The sequence below is a fragment of the Chanos chanos genome, chromosome 12 (assembly GCF_902362185.1).
Source record: "Chanos chanos chromosome 12, fChaCha1.1, whole genome shotgun sequence".
NCBI lineage: Eukaryota > Metazoa > Chordata > Actinopteri > Gonorynchiformes > Chanidae > Chanos > Chanos chanos.
Window position 1 is genome coordinate 11,512,505 of NC_044506.1, and position 17,054 is coordinate 11,529,558.

General features: G+C 42.9%; 1 protein-coding gene across 1 annotated transcript in view; it reads left to right on the plus strand.

Moving 5' to 3' along the window:
• csmd2 (CUB and Sushi multiple domains 2) overlaps positions 1 to 17,054 on the plus strand; it is a 206,639-nt gene that overhangs the window by 52,233 nt on the left and 137,352 nt on the right. Inside the window, exons 4-5 of the mRNA XM_030789534.1 lie at positions 6,749 to 6,943; positions 12,759 to 12,966. Coding sequence (XP_030645394.1) covers positions 6,749 to 6,943; positions 12,759 to 12,966 — 403 coding nt within the window. The remainder of the gene's footprint in view (positions 1 to 6,748; positions 6,944 to 12,758; positions 12,967 to 17,054) is intronic.

Consider the following 17,054-nt stretch of genomic DNA (forward strand, 5'->3'; position numbering starts at 1 on the left):
GTCAGTGCCTGGCTATTCGAGACAGTTCCACAGGAATGCCGCTAGTTTCTGTTACCGCTTGCTTTGTGCTGTGTATGTGGGCGGGCTGGGAGGGCTCAGCTGTAAGAATTTCGTCTCCGTGTGTTTTTCACAGAGGGCTGCCCCTGGCACGTTCACCATAGCGTAAACGTGTTTGTAGGTTGTGTTTTTACACAGTCACAGCCAAATCTCCCTCACACCCTAACACCTGCTAAACAAAGCACAGGTGCTTTATGCAGCGTGGCAGCTACTATGGAAACCAGATCCGCAAACATTGTTTTGAGCGTCAGGTTGGAGCCGTAACCATCTAACTATGCATATTCTGGATGTCTCATACAAGAAAAGGCATGGTTAAATTACACAGTCCGCTTTGTGTGAGTGTGAATGTGGTGTGTGTGTGTGTGTGTGTGTGTGTGTGTTACCATCACAAACAAAGCATGATTATAAGCCAGGAATGCAAGCAGTTAATTGGCCTGAGAGGTATACTGTAAAAAGCAAACATCAGCTAAGTTCCAAAGGAAAAAAAAGATTGGAAAAAATATAAGTATAACTAATGGTGAAATGAAAGTGATAAAAATGGAGGCACTTGTTTAGCCAATTAAAAGGCTATAATGTCAGAGACAGTCCATGCTGAGATACATCTTCAACTCAAGGAGAAAGAGTCTCGATGATGAATTTGTAAAATCAAACAAATACTTTTGCAGCAGATTTCCCAAGATAGTGGAAAGGCAAACTCTTTCCTAATCTCCACTCTAAAGGTGGGATCATTTACACAGGTGGCTGAAACATTTACACAGGTGTAAAAATTTCTTCTGCCTTTGTTTTTTAGAGCAACTCTCTGTGGAACATGAACTAAAAAACATACTTTATTTTTACTGGCTCAACAATATTCATCAAAGGCATTTTACTTATTTCTTTTTATGCTTCTGATATTTTTACTGTTCCCTAAAGTGAGCCACATCTTCTTATTAGTTTTAAAATACACCTGGTTTGCATTTAAGTTGATATTTCAATACGATAGTTATGAGTTAGCATGATACATCACTTAGCCCAACAATAATGCACAACAGTTTCAACCTGTAGTTTACATAGCTCAGAATGCTAGGGTCCTTCCTCTTTTCATGAAATGCATTTAAATGGCTTCTCTCAGTGGTTATTTTTAATTGTGGCATCCAGTCTCAGCATGAGGAAGGGATTGCGTCTGGGGTGGCAGGCATTGCCAGGATAGCCAGGGAATCGAATCTGCTGCCACCTCGGCGTGGAGGTGATCGGTGTTCCCTGTGGTTGTCCGGTAGTCGACACAAGAAGAGTCATTGATTGAATTGCTGCTTGACAAAGCAGAAACTGCTTGTTGAGTTAATGTGGTTGTGTGTTGGAATCAATTTCGCAATGTCAATTCTAAAGCACAGGCAACAGACAAGAGGGAAAAAAAAAAGAGGTTGAGCGCATTAATCTGGATTGAGTTTCTACATTGGTATTCTCTCTGTTTGTTCTCATGGAGACGTGTCACTGTTTATCTAGCCCGCATGCCACCCTTAATTTGACTCTATGGGACACAAACACTGCATAGGTATGTACTCGTGGCAACCGCGCTGTTGTTGTTGTTTTTTTGTTGTGAATTAGTTATTACTGCCATCTGTTGTAGCTCTGCAACGCTGTCTGTCAACATTTTAATCTATCCATAAAATTGGCTTTGTGGTATTCGTTCTGTTTAGTTTAAAGAGGATAGTCCGGATATGGATATGATTTAGTTTGGGGATTTTTTAATTAATTTATTTATTTATTTTTCTTGTTCTTTTTATCTCCCTCTCTCAGTGTAGTCCTCTCTAGTCTAGGTGAGTGAGGCTAGCACATGCTTCCTCCAACACATGCTAATCCAGCCAAAGGGTTTTTTTTTCTTTTCCTTTTTTTTTTTTTTTACATCCATGCCACAAGCTGCTTAGCATTGCCGAGTAACTTAACATGTTTGGAGGAGTGCCATGGCCCACGGACACCTAACCGTGAGTGACCACGGATGAACGGTGCAAGTGTCCCTGGCTGATTTACCCTTCCAGGGAGGGTGGCCAGATTTGCTTCTCTGGACTTCCAGCCACAGTGGGCAAGTGTGGGACAGTTGGGATTTACCATCACGGACCTCAGATTTTTTTTTAATGTACATTTGCACTGTGAGATATTGCATTAACCACATGCTCCACTTGGCAAATACAGTGGATGTGAGAGAGCTAGTTGTAATGCAGATACTGTCTTGACATTATTAAGTATGGTGAAAAACCCAACAGTTCTAGTTTTAATTTATGATACCACTTGGGGACAACAATAGGCTTTAAAAAGCATATTCAAAACACATTGTAGTATTTTCATAATATTGGGGGGGGGGGGGGGGGTTTGGAGTTAAGGATTCGCATAGGAATATTCCCATGAGAGTGCATGTGTGTCCTATAACCTCGCGTTGTTGGAATACCTCAGTATTGTCAGAAAACAGTGAGACTTTTTGAGGGTGATTAAAACATGGTTTTAGCAGAAGGATCATCCTATAGAGGCAGATGATTCTGCCGTTTTGTAGACTCTCTCTCTCTCTCTCTCACACACACACACACACACACACACACACACACACACACACACACACTCAGTCTCTTTATCTCGTAGCATAGGAGAGAGAGAGAGAGAAAGGGATAGTGATGGAGACAGAGAGGGGGTAAGGGTAGAAAGTGACAGACGAGGAGCATCTCTTGCCGTTTCAGCACTTGGGCAGGAAATAAGGCTCCTGAAAATGCTTCTAGCAGTCAAACTACAGGGGTGCCGGTGTCAGATGCAGAGAGCTCTGTGAGTTATGGACTCTAGATGACAAATGCTGCAGGGCCACCAGGAGAGTGTGATATGAGAGAATGTACCCATGTGACTGGCCCGGTCTCGTGTAGAATACATAAAGAATACATAAAGCGCGGCAAGACCAGTGGGTGCTTGGATCCGAAAGACTGGGGAAAAAAGGGAACCATCTGTACATGGAGGCTTCTAATCATAGCATACAAGCTCATTTCTCTTTTGGATTTTTTTTTTTTTTTAAGCCCTGTCAGCATTGAAATTCATAATCATAATCGTGAAATTATACAAATAACAGATATTGGATCAAATGTGGGAAGACACAGCAGGATCGTGTGGCAGATTTAATTTTTTTCTTCAAGGAATTTAGAAGTAGAACAGAACAGTATCTGATTTTCTGAAATACCGTTAAATTTTGTAAAATCAAATTCACTGCTTATCTCTTCCTCCATTCCCAGTGAAGTTCAAAAGCTTCCTTTTTTGAAGAGATAGCTACCACACGTTCGTTAAAAAAAAGAAAAAAAAAGAAAGAAAAAAAAAGAAAGAAAAAAAAAAAGAAAAAAAAAACATATATTAGCAGAGGCATAGTTGGCTAGAATTTATAGGCCAAACTAATAACCCCAAATGGAATGTGTGATAAGTACTATGCACTAACACTCCCTCTCACATTTCTCCACGGTGACCAAACTGTGCCACTAATCAGCGCTGATGTAATGCAATCAGTCACCTACGCGCGAAATTCCCGCACACACAACCCCGTTCCCTCGGTCCTTTCTTTCATCTCTCTCACTCCCTCTTTCTCTCTCTGGAGCTCTCTCACACCTCACTCACTTTTGATCACAGATCCTCGGGCTGATCCGTCCTTGGCTACTTGTTCGCTGATCCCTTCTGACGTGAAGTTGCTGAAGGGGGGATCCGTGGCTCCGGCATAGTGTGGGGGTGCTGGGGAGGGGGTGACGTGCTCACCATCTCTCTTTTCCCCGTGGCAATACCAACTTTATCGCGTATGAAAAGCAGCACCGTAGCCTTACTGGTCATAACAAGGCTCTACACTGCATGGGGTTCACACCTAATAACTCCATCTGACAGTTTTACTTGGTTGTTTTTCCGCTCTTGGCGTAGTTTGGAGCATTTCGTATGATCAAATTTGACATGGTGAAGGTGCAAGGGGACCTAGGTCTGGCCCATCCAAGGAGCAGAATGAAGAGAGCGCTAAGACCTGTCAGTGCAGTATACAGAAGTCCCTTAAGTGTTTTCAAGGGTTCTTGGTGAAAAGCACTACAACGCTTTTGTGTTTGCATAAAAAAAATGAAGAGGCAGATTAATTTGTCACACCAGTTGCTCCTTTCTGCTGTTGTCCATAGCAGCGCCTGCTGTGAGACCGAATTATCGGACCCCACAAAACAACTGGGTAGTTGAATCAGTGATTCATGGACGGATTGATTGCGCCGTTCTTGTGTTTTGGTACCGAAGCTTAATCCATCCATTCTGCATATCCGTGCCTTTTGAAAGTCAACTGTACATTTACAATAATGAAAGCTTGTTACCACTCACACCATTTGTGAGTCATCCATCGTGTGTAATTTCAGTTTACAGAGGTGATTGTGGTTATGGTTCTGTGAATGATATTTCACTTTTTACAAGTGACATAAGTGTATGGCTCTTCAGATAACCTGAGAGAACCCTGCTGAATCCTCTGTTATGCTCACTTGGATTGCTACAGAGCGTATATGTATAGGAACTCATGATCCACTCATAATGTTGTTTTCACTGGAGGAGCACGAACCAAAAACTTCGACATGGCAGAAAAATAATCAGGACATCCCAGACTGATCAGAATCACAATGATCAGCATTCCATTTTGTCCACTCATATTGTCTGATTACACATGTGCAGATTTTGCATATGATCATAGCATTTCACTCTATTGATGAAAATTTGATTACATCAGAAGTAAAACTGCACAATGTTTGCCAAAAGCAGGAAAACATCATGGAAATTGATCTCATTTCAGTGAAGGATTAATCCTGGTAATTTGCTTCCACAGTTATTACAATTTATTACGATTTACAATTATCGCTATGTATGGAAGGGTTTATACACCTCAGGTATTCTGTATCTTGCTCAGAGGCATATCAGAGGAGAGCTGTTGTCCTGGGGTTCAAACCACATGCACATGCAGTTCCTAGGACGTTTCCCTTACCACTACACCACTAGTGCCCAGTCATGGCACACTTTCAAAAGTTTGAGAGCTAATGAAGTCCTTTAAGACAGCTTTTGAAATGTGAGTGGACTTCACTAGGGCTCTAGCATCACTTTGATGGCTGAGGTAGCGTTGATTTTCAAGGTTAATAAAGTTGGAATAGTTACTTGACATTGTTGGCAGTGATATCAGATTTAGTTATCTAAGCCAGTGATCTGAAGTTAGATAGTGTGCTATAGGTGGCCCTGGCTACGGATAAATTATTTGAATTCCTCACAACAAGCTAGTGGTGGCTAGAAAAGTTACTGTCTCCAAAGTTACTAAAATGTGAGTTAACCAGAATACAAATTATAGTTGTTCACTTAGCTACCTACAAGGGTGAAGAACAGTGGTCAATTAACTAAGCCTCCTATTTTTGTTAAAAATTTAAACTGCTTAAGTGTCCATAGCATATCATATTAGAGTTGAACTGTAGAATTTCATGGAACAATTTCAAATCATTCTCTGAGAGGATTAATGTTGTGGACCGTGATGACTCATAAAGGTGCATAATTAAGAGGACATTTTGCTAATATACTATTTTAATTCACATTTATAGAATTAAAGATATGAAACTGAATAAAAATACATCTCACTGGCAGCTCTTTGTGATGGGTCACTCAATGGCCATCCATTATTAAATGTTCTCCCATAATGAGCTACTGCGGACAGTGTGAAATGCAATGAGCCTCTTACAAAGGGCTTTTAGCTGTACTATTCTGATGAGGGTTTTTTTTTTTTTTTTTTTTTTTTTTTTGTGAAGAAAGACTGGCATTAGCACCAGCAGCAGATTGCCCCTCTCCCCGTGAGATTCAACCAATAGGAGTCAGCTCAGGGAAGGGGTGTGGGGGTGTGGGGAGAATGGGAATTGAGATTTGGCAAACGAAGAGGATTTGGGTGATCACAGGGTGCAAGCAAGACCCGTTCTCAAACTCAACACCTTGATGTGTGATTCCCTTTTTAAGTTAGGACAAGGGAAAAGACTGAGACGTCTTTGTTTATCCTGACTCAGTCTACCTTGCTTGCATACCACAGAGAGGTTTGAATGACCATCATAGTAAAATAAATGGGCTCGGAGTTGCATAATTGAGCTCCGTGGTTGAGCTGCTTCTTTGTGGCCGTGTAGCAGAACTAGCCTTGGGGCTGCAGCAGTAATTGAGGTGTAACTAGAGGGAAGGTCAGTTTCCCTGCCTGGCTTAGGTCTCTGTACAGCTCCAGGACTACTGATCATAGCCACTCTTACCCAGCGTGTGTTCAGCCCAACCAACAACACTAAGCTCTTTACACGCCCCCCTGTCTCGCTGTCAGTGACAGCCGCGCTTGCGCACACACACACACACACACACACACACACACACACACACACACACACACACACACACACACGCACACACACAAACACACACACACTCAGTCACACAGATTCACACACACATACTTGTGGGGAACCGCATGTAGAATGCTGCAGGTGTTCTAACAGCAACACAGCATGCATACATCGATACATACATGCAGATGTGTGTGCACTTTGAGTGACTCTGGGTAATTTTACACAAGGATATAGTTAATGCTACACCATGCTTCCATAAATTACATGTTGAAATCCGCGATACATTCATCTCTCACTTTCTTATTTTTTTGTCTCTTTCTCTCTCTCTTCCACAGCCCTGCCGAGCTACACCTGTGGCAACCCTGGCCAGCTGCTTAATGGACTCCAGCAGGGCACCACGTTTAATATCGGGGACAAGATTCGCTACAGCTGTAGCCCGGGCTACGTATTGGAGGGCCATACCGTACTTTCCTGCCTGGCAACCTCGTCAGGCACGGCTGCCTGGGACTTTCCCTTGCCCTACTGCCGAGGTGAGACCACGGAAATAGGGTGCCGCGTCGGAGCGGAAAGACTCTAATAGCAGTAGACGGCTTCTGTGGAGTTCCCCAGGTCAGGCGGGTGGTTGCTGAGAGAGAGAGAGCTGTACCATAAAGGCCCACACAGGAGCAGTTGGGTGTGGTTTGGAGAGGTCCCGCTAACGGGCCTGTGGGAAAGAATGATGGAAAGCTGGGAAGTTACACTGTGTCTATATCAGCGATGACAGGCACCCCGGCGTTTAACAGCTAGTCGTTGTGCTGTGCCATTTGTCCTGGGTGAGAGCTAGCAGGGTCCCCCACAGCGGTCACACCTGCCAAGGTGTACGGACAGGAACGGATGGCGTGTTGGGAAGCGTCACATGTAAATGTGAGGGAAAAAAAAAAAAAAAAGACTCGCCGGAATCATGCTTCAAACACGCTTAATTGCCATACACTGGAGGGGGAAAAAAACAGAAAACAAAACATACAGCATATGATTAGGCTGTCATTTGGACGCACATGTTCCCGTACGTCATCGTAAAGATAGAAAGGGAGAAAGAGAGGCAGAAAGACGAAGACGTCGTAAGTCTCTAATTTTGGTTGATGTCACATTTGAAGCTGCGTGGGTGTGTGTGTGAGGGAGTTAGGCAGCATGGAGACTGGATTTTGGTCACGGCCCCTCTCCTCCTGTCCCTGTGCAGACTGTGACAGTGCACACTGAGCAGGCCTGTATGAACCACGGCCATCTGTGGTCCAGGCTGGGAGTCAGGAAGCCCACGTACAGACACACATGGTCAGGTTCGTAACGCCAGAAAGAGACCCCCTCCCCTCCCCTCCCCTCTGATATTCCAGCCATACACCGATGTAGACCTTAATTCATCTCTCCCACTCTTCTCTTCTCTTCTCTTCTCTTCTCTTCTCTTCTCTTCTCTTCTCTTCTCTTCTCTTCCCTTCCCTTCTCTTCTCTTCTCTTCTCTTCTCTTCTCGCTTCTTTTCTTTTTCAACTTCAGTGGCGTAGATCTACCCTTCTGTCAAATTCACTTATGTAGGCTAAGCTCTCCACTTGTCTAAAACAATAAAACATTCATCGAAATAGGAAGCCACAAATGTGCCATTTTCGTACTGTGAATGACATGCCAAGTTTTCAAAACCAATAGTTTCTGCTGGAATTAATTGAACTCTTGTGGCTCTAGATTAAAGCTGGCGTACACGACTGAGTGCTTTTTCATAATGCATAAATGTATTGTTAATGCTTCTCCAATTACCACCAGCTCTCCCCATACATTAAACTGCAATCTCATGCATCCAAATGATGGAATAGCTTGGCCCATCCACCCTTGTGGCCTATTAGGTTTTTAATGTGCCAACACTATTGGCCAATTCTCTCTCTCTCTCTCTCTTTCTCCCTCTCTCTCCCTCTCACGCTCTCTCTTTCTCTCGTGTTGCATTCTGTGTGGTCATATTGCCATAGGTGAGTTCCATTAGAATATCTGAACATATGTCAGTGTTGTGGAAAGGCGTCGTTGAATTGCCTTTGGAACGCGTTGCGGTACATATTAGCTTAGCATACCGTGAATGACAGCAAACAGAGCATTATGCATTTTTGCATATGTTTCATGGAAAGAAGCCAGCCAAAGGAAAACATTCACAGTTTGCTTACTAGTCATTGACTGCGAGCTCCATCACAGTTATTTTAAGCTACTGAATATCAGTGACCAGAAGGTGGCAGAAACCTCGGCCATTTCCCCTCTAGCAGTCACACAAAAGGAAACAGACCGCGTCCTCTGCTCTGCTTTTCTCATTAGCACGAGTCTTCCAAGCCTGCTTTTTAAAACATAATTATGTTATCTCATTATGCCCTCTCTAGTATTTGCCATGCAAAGTGTAAACATTGATATTTGTTAAGCAGTCTTGCCCACATTAATATACATTAATAAATATCAGCGCATATGAATATATATATATATATATATATATATATATATATATATATATATATATATATGTATATATATATGTATATGTATATACATTTGAATTTGCATTGCCCAGAGCTCTTTGTGCATCATGGTTCCTCATTCCCTGTCTGTATTCTTACACACTCCAGAATGAATCCTTCTTCTCTTTAGAAAATGTTTAGAATATGCTAGCTGTAAATTATACATGCCCTGTTTGTTTTCTGTGTAGCAAGGCAGATAGAAGGATCATTCCAGAAGGAGGCAGGAGGTAAAATATTTGCTTCAAGAAAAGCACCGGACATCTTCTTGAAAATCCGTTTTCTCTTGCTCTGACGTTGGGTCTTGGGGTGCTGGTGTGTACCTTCTGTGCTGTGTTGCCATGGCAGCCAAAGAGTCAGAGGAAGGCAGAAACAGGAGGCATGAAACACAAGCCGACAGTCTTTTGTAGGGGCTTATATCTCAGTGCATCAGAAACCGCTTATTAGCGAACAGATTGAGGGCATTACACAAATTTGGAGCTTACTTGGTTAAATTTTTGAGTTTCTTTGTGAACAAAATTTCTGCAATTCACCCTTACAGTTTATGAATATATATATATATATATATATATATATATATAGTCTCTAAAAAGGTGTAAAATAGTCGCAAAGACTCAAAAAAATGCATTTAAATTTTACATATATTTCTCTAAACACATTGAAATTATTGTTTAACAAGGTTTTTTGTTTTTTGTTTTTGTTTTTGTTTTTACAAGGTTTTCATGCCTAGATGTGAATGTGAAGTCTGCTGCCACTAAAACACAGAAAGAGAAACAGGCCTGTAATCATTAGAATGCTACTGAAATGTGGGGAACAACCCTAGTCTGGAATGTCAATGATGCATCTTCCCTCCATTTTTCTCTCTATTCCTTTCTTCCCAGAGCTCATGGCTCAGAGGTTACCACTCACGTTTGCTCCCATTCTCTTGAGGGGACTCTCGGAATGACAGATCTGTCAGATGAGTGACAGGGCCCAGGGTCCCTGCTCTACTCATACCTCACTGAGAGGAAATCATGCGATTAGCGAGCCACTGCTAACGAATCCCATGCCACCCAGCAGAGAGGAGCTCAGTGGCTTGTGGAGACGAATGAGCTCCTTCACCTGAGAGATTCACACACATGCGCACACACACACACACACACACACACACACACACACACACACACACACACAGACACACACACACACACACACGAACACACACACACACACACACACACACACACACACACACACACACACACACACACACTCAAGATGTCTCACATCTCAAAGATCTGCTTTCTTAGTAGCAGTCACGATGACTCACTGTCTTTGCCTGTTTCACACACATACTCTTCCTCCACACATACACGCGCACACACACACACACACACATACACACACACATACACACACACTCCCATCCCACACCTCCCCCCACACACAAACACCCCCCCCCCCCCCACCCCACACCCCACACCCCACACACACACACACACACACATACACACACACACACACACACACACCGATTCTTGCTTTCACTCATAGTCGCTCTGTTACCCCAGAGATATTTATCACCATGAGTCACTAATACACACATACACTGCTTCCCTTTCCTCATTTACACGCCTGGGAGGCACATACAGGCTTGGCATACACTCAAGCTTTTGTGCTGCAGTGGTGGCAGCAGAAAGAAGCACACTGTGAAGAAGGACAGCTTTTCATGTCACACTCAGACATGATGTAGTGCCTGTTATATTCCCCAGCATTGTCTCTGTGTCCGATCAGTCTCAGCGCCGAAACCACGACACGAAACGTGCTGTCTTGTGGGGTATCTTTCTTTTCCCCGACGGAAATACTCATCCAGTCTGAAGTGACCTACCTTTAGCCAGCCGTAGTGTCTCAAAGAGATGTCCGTGTCTACATCAACCTCTCCAGTTGATTTGTACCACTCCACCGAGTCTAGCCTCAGGCAGATACAGCCTACTTAGACGTGAGGTGCTCTGGGTCTGTCTACTGTATGCCCCCAACCACCCACCGCTATAGCCCACCATACACCCATCAGACAGAGAACCAGTCAGTCTCCATCTCCAACACACTCTCTAATGAGGTGAAAGCTCAACCACGGATATACCTTGGTTAATTGGCATAATAATGTCGAGGTCTATATCTGTTTCACCACGCATGTCTCGTCTGCCTCTCTCTCTCTCTCTTTTCCTCTTTTTCCTAATTCATGTCAGATGTAGGGAGGCTTCCTTCTTGAAACGAGGTCAGACACCCATCCCAATGTTCCTCTGTCAGAAAGTTCTCATTTTATTCTCCTTTCAGGGGGAGCGAGACATAGAAAATGAAAGAATGAGACAGAGGTATTTTTGTGTTTCACAGACACATTGTTTTTTGGATGTTTTTTTTTTACCTTTAGAGGGTAAGAGAGAAAGAAAGTGTGCAGGGATACGATTTGAGAGAGCCAGGGGGCTTAATTACCACAGCGCCGCTTAAGCGACCGTTGTGTTGTTTAATTGTCTCCTTAAAACAACCATGCATTTTTTAACACAAATAATTATCGGAAATCTAAATGGATTTCAATTAATCAGTCGTAGTGGGCTGTTTTACTCTCCCTTTGTTTTCCTCCGAAGCATCACAGTGACTGGCGCAGGTCATTGTTTAAGTCTTTTTTTCTTATGGATATTTCAAATGTCATGTTAACATGAAAACAACACTTTGTGAAACCTGTGTTATATGAAAGCTTTAAGCATCTCTCACATCTTTGACTTAATTGGTTTTCAAATTACTGACCATGGGGAAGATGTAACGCAACAATCGGTAGTAATCATTCACAAGCAATCTTTATTTAACTATTGCCGTCGTATCTGTCCGTGTGAATACATTAACTTAATCAACACTGCACTTCTCTCACAGGACTTCCACAGAACCTTCACCTGCCTAACAGTTTGCTCATAGAAATATAAGCGTGTGAGAGAACTTTACTCTATATACATGGTTGATTTTTCCTGCATTAAACATATGGGGATAAAAGATGTGAGATTAATCCGTGACAGACAGCTAACCAGGCACAGAAAGATCTGCTTCTCTGCTTTAAGTGGCTGTCGTGTCCTTGGTCATACCGGTTGTTTGTGATAAGAAGAGGGCAGTATCTGCAGAGATGGAGTATCTAATGCAGTCAAGTGTCCTGCTTTTGTTAGAGATCAACCTCTTATATCAACATAGTTTCCATTAGATCTGATGTATTCCCGGAGTTACCGGGCCTCTCGTGTGAGGAAGTAATTACATTTGGCACGTTTGCTATCAGTTTTTGAAAAGTTAGCATCACACTTTAGCCCTCTTCTGATGCAACATTTTTATAACTTAATGTGTGACGTGTTCCTTTTGTGCAGCGATCAAAGAGGCATAAGATCAGAGGGCCTTGTCAACTTTGAAAGAATGTTCCTAATAAAATGAGGAGCCTGTGAGGGGATCTGATTAAATTAGAGATTATGGTCACAAAATAGTGGGTTCTGAAAAGCAGAAACTATCAAAAGAACTGAAAGTCTGCGTTTTCTCTCTTTACACATTTCGGTTCTTGATATTGCTCACATGTACTTATTAGGGCCTTAAGAGGATTTTTAATACCCAGACCTAATGATAATATTATCATTTCTAGTGTTATCATCAGTTAGGGGGTTATGTTTTTGTTAGAATCCAGAGCAACTGTGTCACCTGGGAGGCTTTGTCAGTAGCTTTTCAAGATGCGAGGCGGATGCTGTTTAGTTCATACGGAGTGTGTGTGTGTGTGTGTGTGTGTGTGTGTGTGTGTGTGTGCGTGCGTGCGTGTTTTTGATTTCTCTACAGCGGATGACGGTTGTGGGGGCACACTCCGGGGCCAGAGTGGCATCATCACCACTCCAAACTACCCACAGGAATACAACAATAACGCTGACTGCACCTGGACTGTGCTGGCTGAGCCAGGAGACACCATCGCCCTGGTCTTCTCCGACTTCCAGCTGGAGGAAGACTATGATGTGCTGGAGGTCAGCGGCACCGAGGGGTCGTCGCAGTGGTGAGTACCCAGTTGAAGAGCACTTCTCTGGGGGATGAGAGTATGCCTCCTAGAGGTGATTTTGGGCTATGGTCTGATCTAAACCCAAAACGTCACCAAAGAACTTTTCTCCAGTGTCAGCAGGTTCATTTTAACAATGTCTTTTGGTTTAGGGAAAGCTATTTTGTTCCGTTAAAATGGTTATGTCTCTTTATTGAATCTCCTCACCAAAGTTGTATCGATCTGTTATAGAACTCTTATATTATTAAGAGACTTGAAATGAACCTACTGTCACTAGTCTCTCAAAGGAGTATGATTAGATAATTACAGTTACTTCACTACACAGTAAGGTCTGCATCTGTTCTAATACATTTGTGTGACATGCTTCAACAGAAGGTCATGTTTGATAACTCAGGTTCTGCTCATAAAGTGACAATTTACTGACAGCTCCTGTCATTCTGTCATTCTCATGTCAAACTTACTTCAAAAGATTCATGTAAAATCAATCTCAGATTGCCTTAGATTGACACACACACACACACACACACACATACACACACAGTAATCGAGAAAAGTTTATGATGTTGATCGATTTTTGGTCTTTGGGTACAGATGGTAGAGGTGTGGCACTAGGCAGGTATTATAATGGAAAGAGGTACAGACATGGTAAAGGAGACATTAGAGGGTGAACTCGCAGCCTCCTAAATCTCCCACGTGGATACAGCCCATAATAAGAACCGCGATGAGTCTTTTATCTGTACCTATGCAAGAGTATCAGCACCTTTAACAAAATGGCAGAAGTTACTTATAAAATGAAATCCACTAGCATCTCTGCTTACTGTGTCACCAAATTATGTAATTCAGTGATGCTGCTGTCGAGAGAGAGAGAGAGAGAGAGAGAGGGGGAGAGAAAAAAAAAGAGAGAGGTATTCAGTGTGTTCCTGTTCTGGGAGGCCCAGGTTTTTTGGGGTTTTTTTTTTCTTTTTTTTTTTTTTTTTTTTTTTTTTTCTTTTTTGAAAATCTCTGAAAGGGCAGTTCAGCCTCAGGTCAATTCGTTCTCAAGTCTCATACATTTGTTACTGACGCAAGCGCTGCCACGGAGATGTCAGAGATTAAAAGAAGCCCCGCTTTCCTCACACGCTCGGCAGTACGCTTCTGGACCCGGCCGTAATTATCATCTCAGGCTCTGGCTCTGCCACCAGTGTTCATCTTCCATTCGATGAATAAAGGAGCGACGCCATTGGCCCTCTCCGCTAAGGCTGTCACAGGTGATTTTGCACATTGTGAAGAGCTGGACATGGGACTCTGTTGTGTAATGGAAAAGACAAACCGTCACCATTGTTCTATTGTTTTTGGTTTTTCTGGCTTGGATCATTCTCCCTCTGCTCCCTTTTTTTTTTTTTTTTTTTCCAAAGAAGAAAGACCAAGCTCCAAATCTTGAATGTAAATGTTTGTGTTTGGAGAATGCTCGTCAGCATTGATAATAACCGCTTGCTCTTTAAGAGGACACCAGAAGGAGAAAAAAATAAAAAAAATAAAACAGTGAATTGTTCCCATTAGAGCAGCTTTACAAAAACGTCCCCGTAGACCCTACACAGAGGCCTCGGGTAAACGTGACCAGGCAGAACAAAGCAATTAATTGGACTGGTCCAGACACTATAATTTTTTTTATTTTTTTAATTTTTTTTTTTCCTGGTGATCGTGATCTGCACTGTGGACATGGTCTGGAGAGAAGGAGAAACGAAGGAGGAGGTGGGGGGGTGGGAGGCCAATGAATTAAGGCCTTGTGGCTGGAGCCCAATTAGAAAGGCCACTTAATGTGGTGCGAATGGCCTCCCTGCAGCCAGGGTCCTGCCTGACACATACTCATACCTTATTGAGTTGTGACACCACACACTGGGAATGCCCAGCATGAGTACGGTCTGCTACTCTCTCTCAGTCTCTCTCTAACACACACACACACACACACACACACACATTCACAGTCAGACATTCACACACGGAGAGACGCACACTTCCATTGGAGATTAGTACACATTAGGACCTACATAAGGGGTAGGGGCGCGGGGGGGGGGGGGGGGGGGGGGGGGTGTCGGATCATCTCAGCAGAAAAGATCGATCAGTACTCTGCCTTTCTTCCTGCTTCCCTCAAGCCTTTTGTCCCCTTCCTGCCACCGTACATGGGGTCATGGTAGGGCCTTTCATTAAACAGGTAATTAGCAGAGAGTGGAGAGCGAACAGACGGAGAGAGGGAAAAAGAGATTGAGAGAGAGAGAGAGAAAGAGAGAGAGAGAGAGAGAGAGAGAGAGAGAGAGAGAGAGGCGGCGATGTTGTACGACCTTGGGGTGCTCTTTAAACAGCGGGGAGAATAAATAAAGCCAATGCGCCCAACCCAACGCTGGCTCACCCACCTTCATGGGCAATTAACCTATGAATATGCACGAAAACGCAGAGAGGAAGCTTGCATCAGAGGTGTCAGCTACAATGATGTAGGACCAATTACAGCATAGCACCCGTGACAGAGAGAGAGAGAGAGAGAGAGAGAGAGAGAGAGAGGAGTAGAAAGAGGAAGAGTAAGTTAGAGACAGAGAGGATGTAGAGATCTTGTTCCCATTCTTAAGGAAATAGACAAGTAAATGGTGATGAATAGGTGTGAGTTGTTAGCTATTGAGTGGTAAACACAGTATTGTTTATCTGACACTGATAACTGTGAGTAGTATTTCTCTTGGTGGTTTTGATGACCATCACTAGTTTCAGATTAAAAGAAGAAAGAGGACCTTTGAGACATCAACTTGTGACATGTTTACTTTCACAACGTAATGTGATAACTCAGAGTTATCTCGATCAGCAAACTTTTTGATTTGGGTCGATCCCTCTGTGCAAACCTTGGAGCGGGTGAAAGATTGATGCGTTAAGCGTGATGAAATGCCCTAACGTGAGACACGGAGAGAGGGCGAGGCTGCCTGTTGGCGGCTGGGGGCTTTTGTCATTCAGTCAGAGGGGAGGCGGTGCCCGTTTTGGCATTGATCAATGACCGAAACGGACAAGCGGTCACGAAGAGGGGAGTAGGCGAGGTCAAAAAATCACAACCCAGATCAATACGTAGCATTGCGGTGTCAGAAGGGAGCTGCCTTCATTCCAAACATGGTTTTGTCAAAGCCAGACTTTGACTGGCGTGAGACGTTTTAGCATGGCGCATGGGGGCAAACGGACAACCTTTCACTCTCAGTTTAGCTGTCTGTCTCCTTTGAATATGACATTGAATGAGACGTGACAAGAAGCACCTGCTTTCTCTCCACATGCAGTATTTCCTCAACGGCTCTGTTCTCTGTCCTCACAGCAATAAACTTACATTCATCCCCTTAACATGTAAGCATGTCCAGCTGAACCTTCTAGAAATTTCAGTGGTGCTCCTATCATATCACCAGCAGTCACCATGTTACAATTTCATGCATGGTAAATCTATTACATGCCATACATGGTTAATCTGTTACAGTACAGTATATGTATAGTGCAACTTCAGGGCAGAGACTAGTAATGTTTGTATGTTTAAAGGGAGACTCTTTAGTAAGAGAATAAGGAGAAAGTAGGAGCAAGAAAAACACTGAAAAACTGTAGAGGAGGTTTTTTTTTTTTTTTTTTTCTATGAGCTGATGTGTGGGAGTAATAATCTTTGTCGTGTTTAGAAATATCCGAATAAGGGATATTATCCAAGGAGAATTTTGCAAAGGGGATTCAAATTCATTATAAAAAATTGCAGCTCGTGATGATATGGCTGAGTTGATAGGAAAATAGTAAATGCAGTCTGATATTTATTTGTTTGTTTGTTTATTTATTTATTTGTTTGTTTATTTGTGTTGCTTTTAGTTGACCGCAAAGTTGTTGTCATCGTTATCTTTCCAGATATTTTTCAGCATCTGATGTTTGAGATGCCTCACACATATTGATTGAAGGAACTTCAGAGAGTCTTTAGTTTCCTCTTAAGTGTTTTGATCTTAGACAAGACAATCTCATGGATAGCCTTTCCTTTTTGTCAAGTTGTACCCCAGGGTACAGACCTCAGAACACACTTTTAAGGAATCTCAAGATATTCCTATTTTCACTGGTTT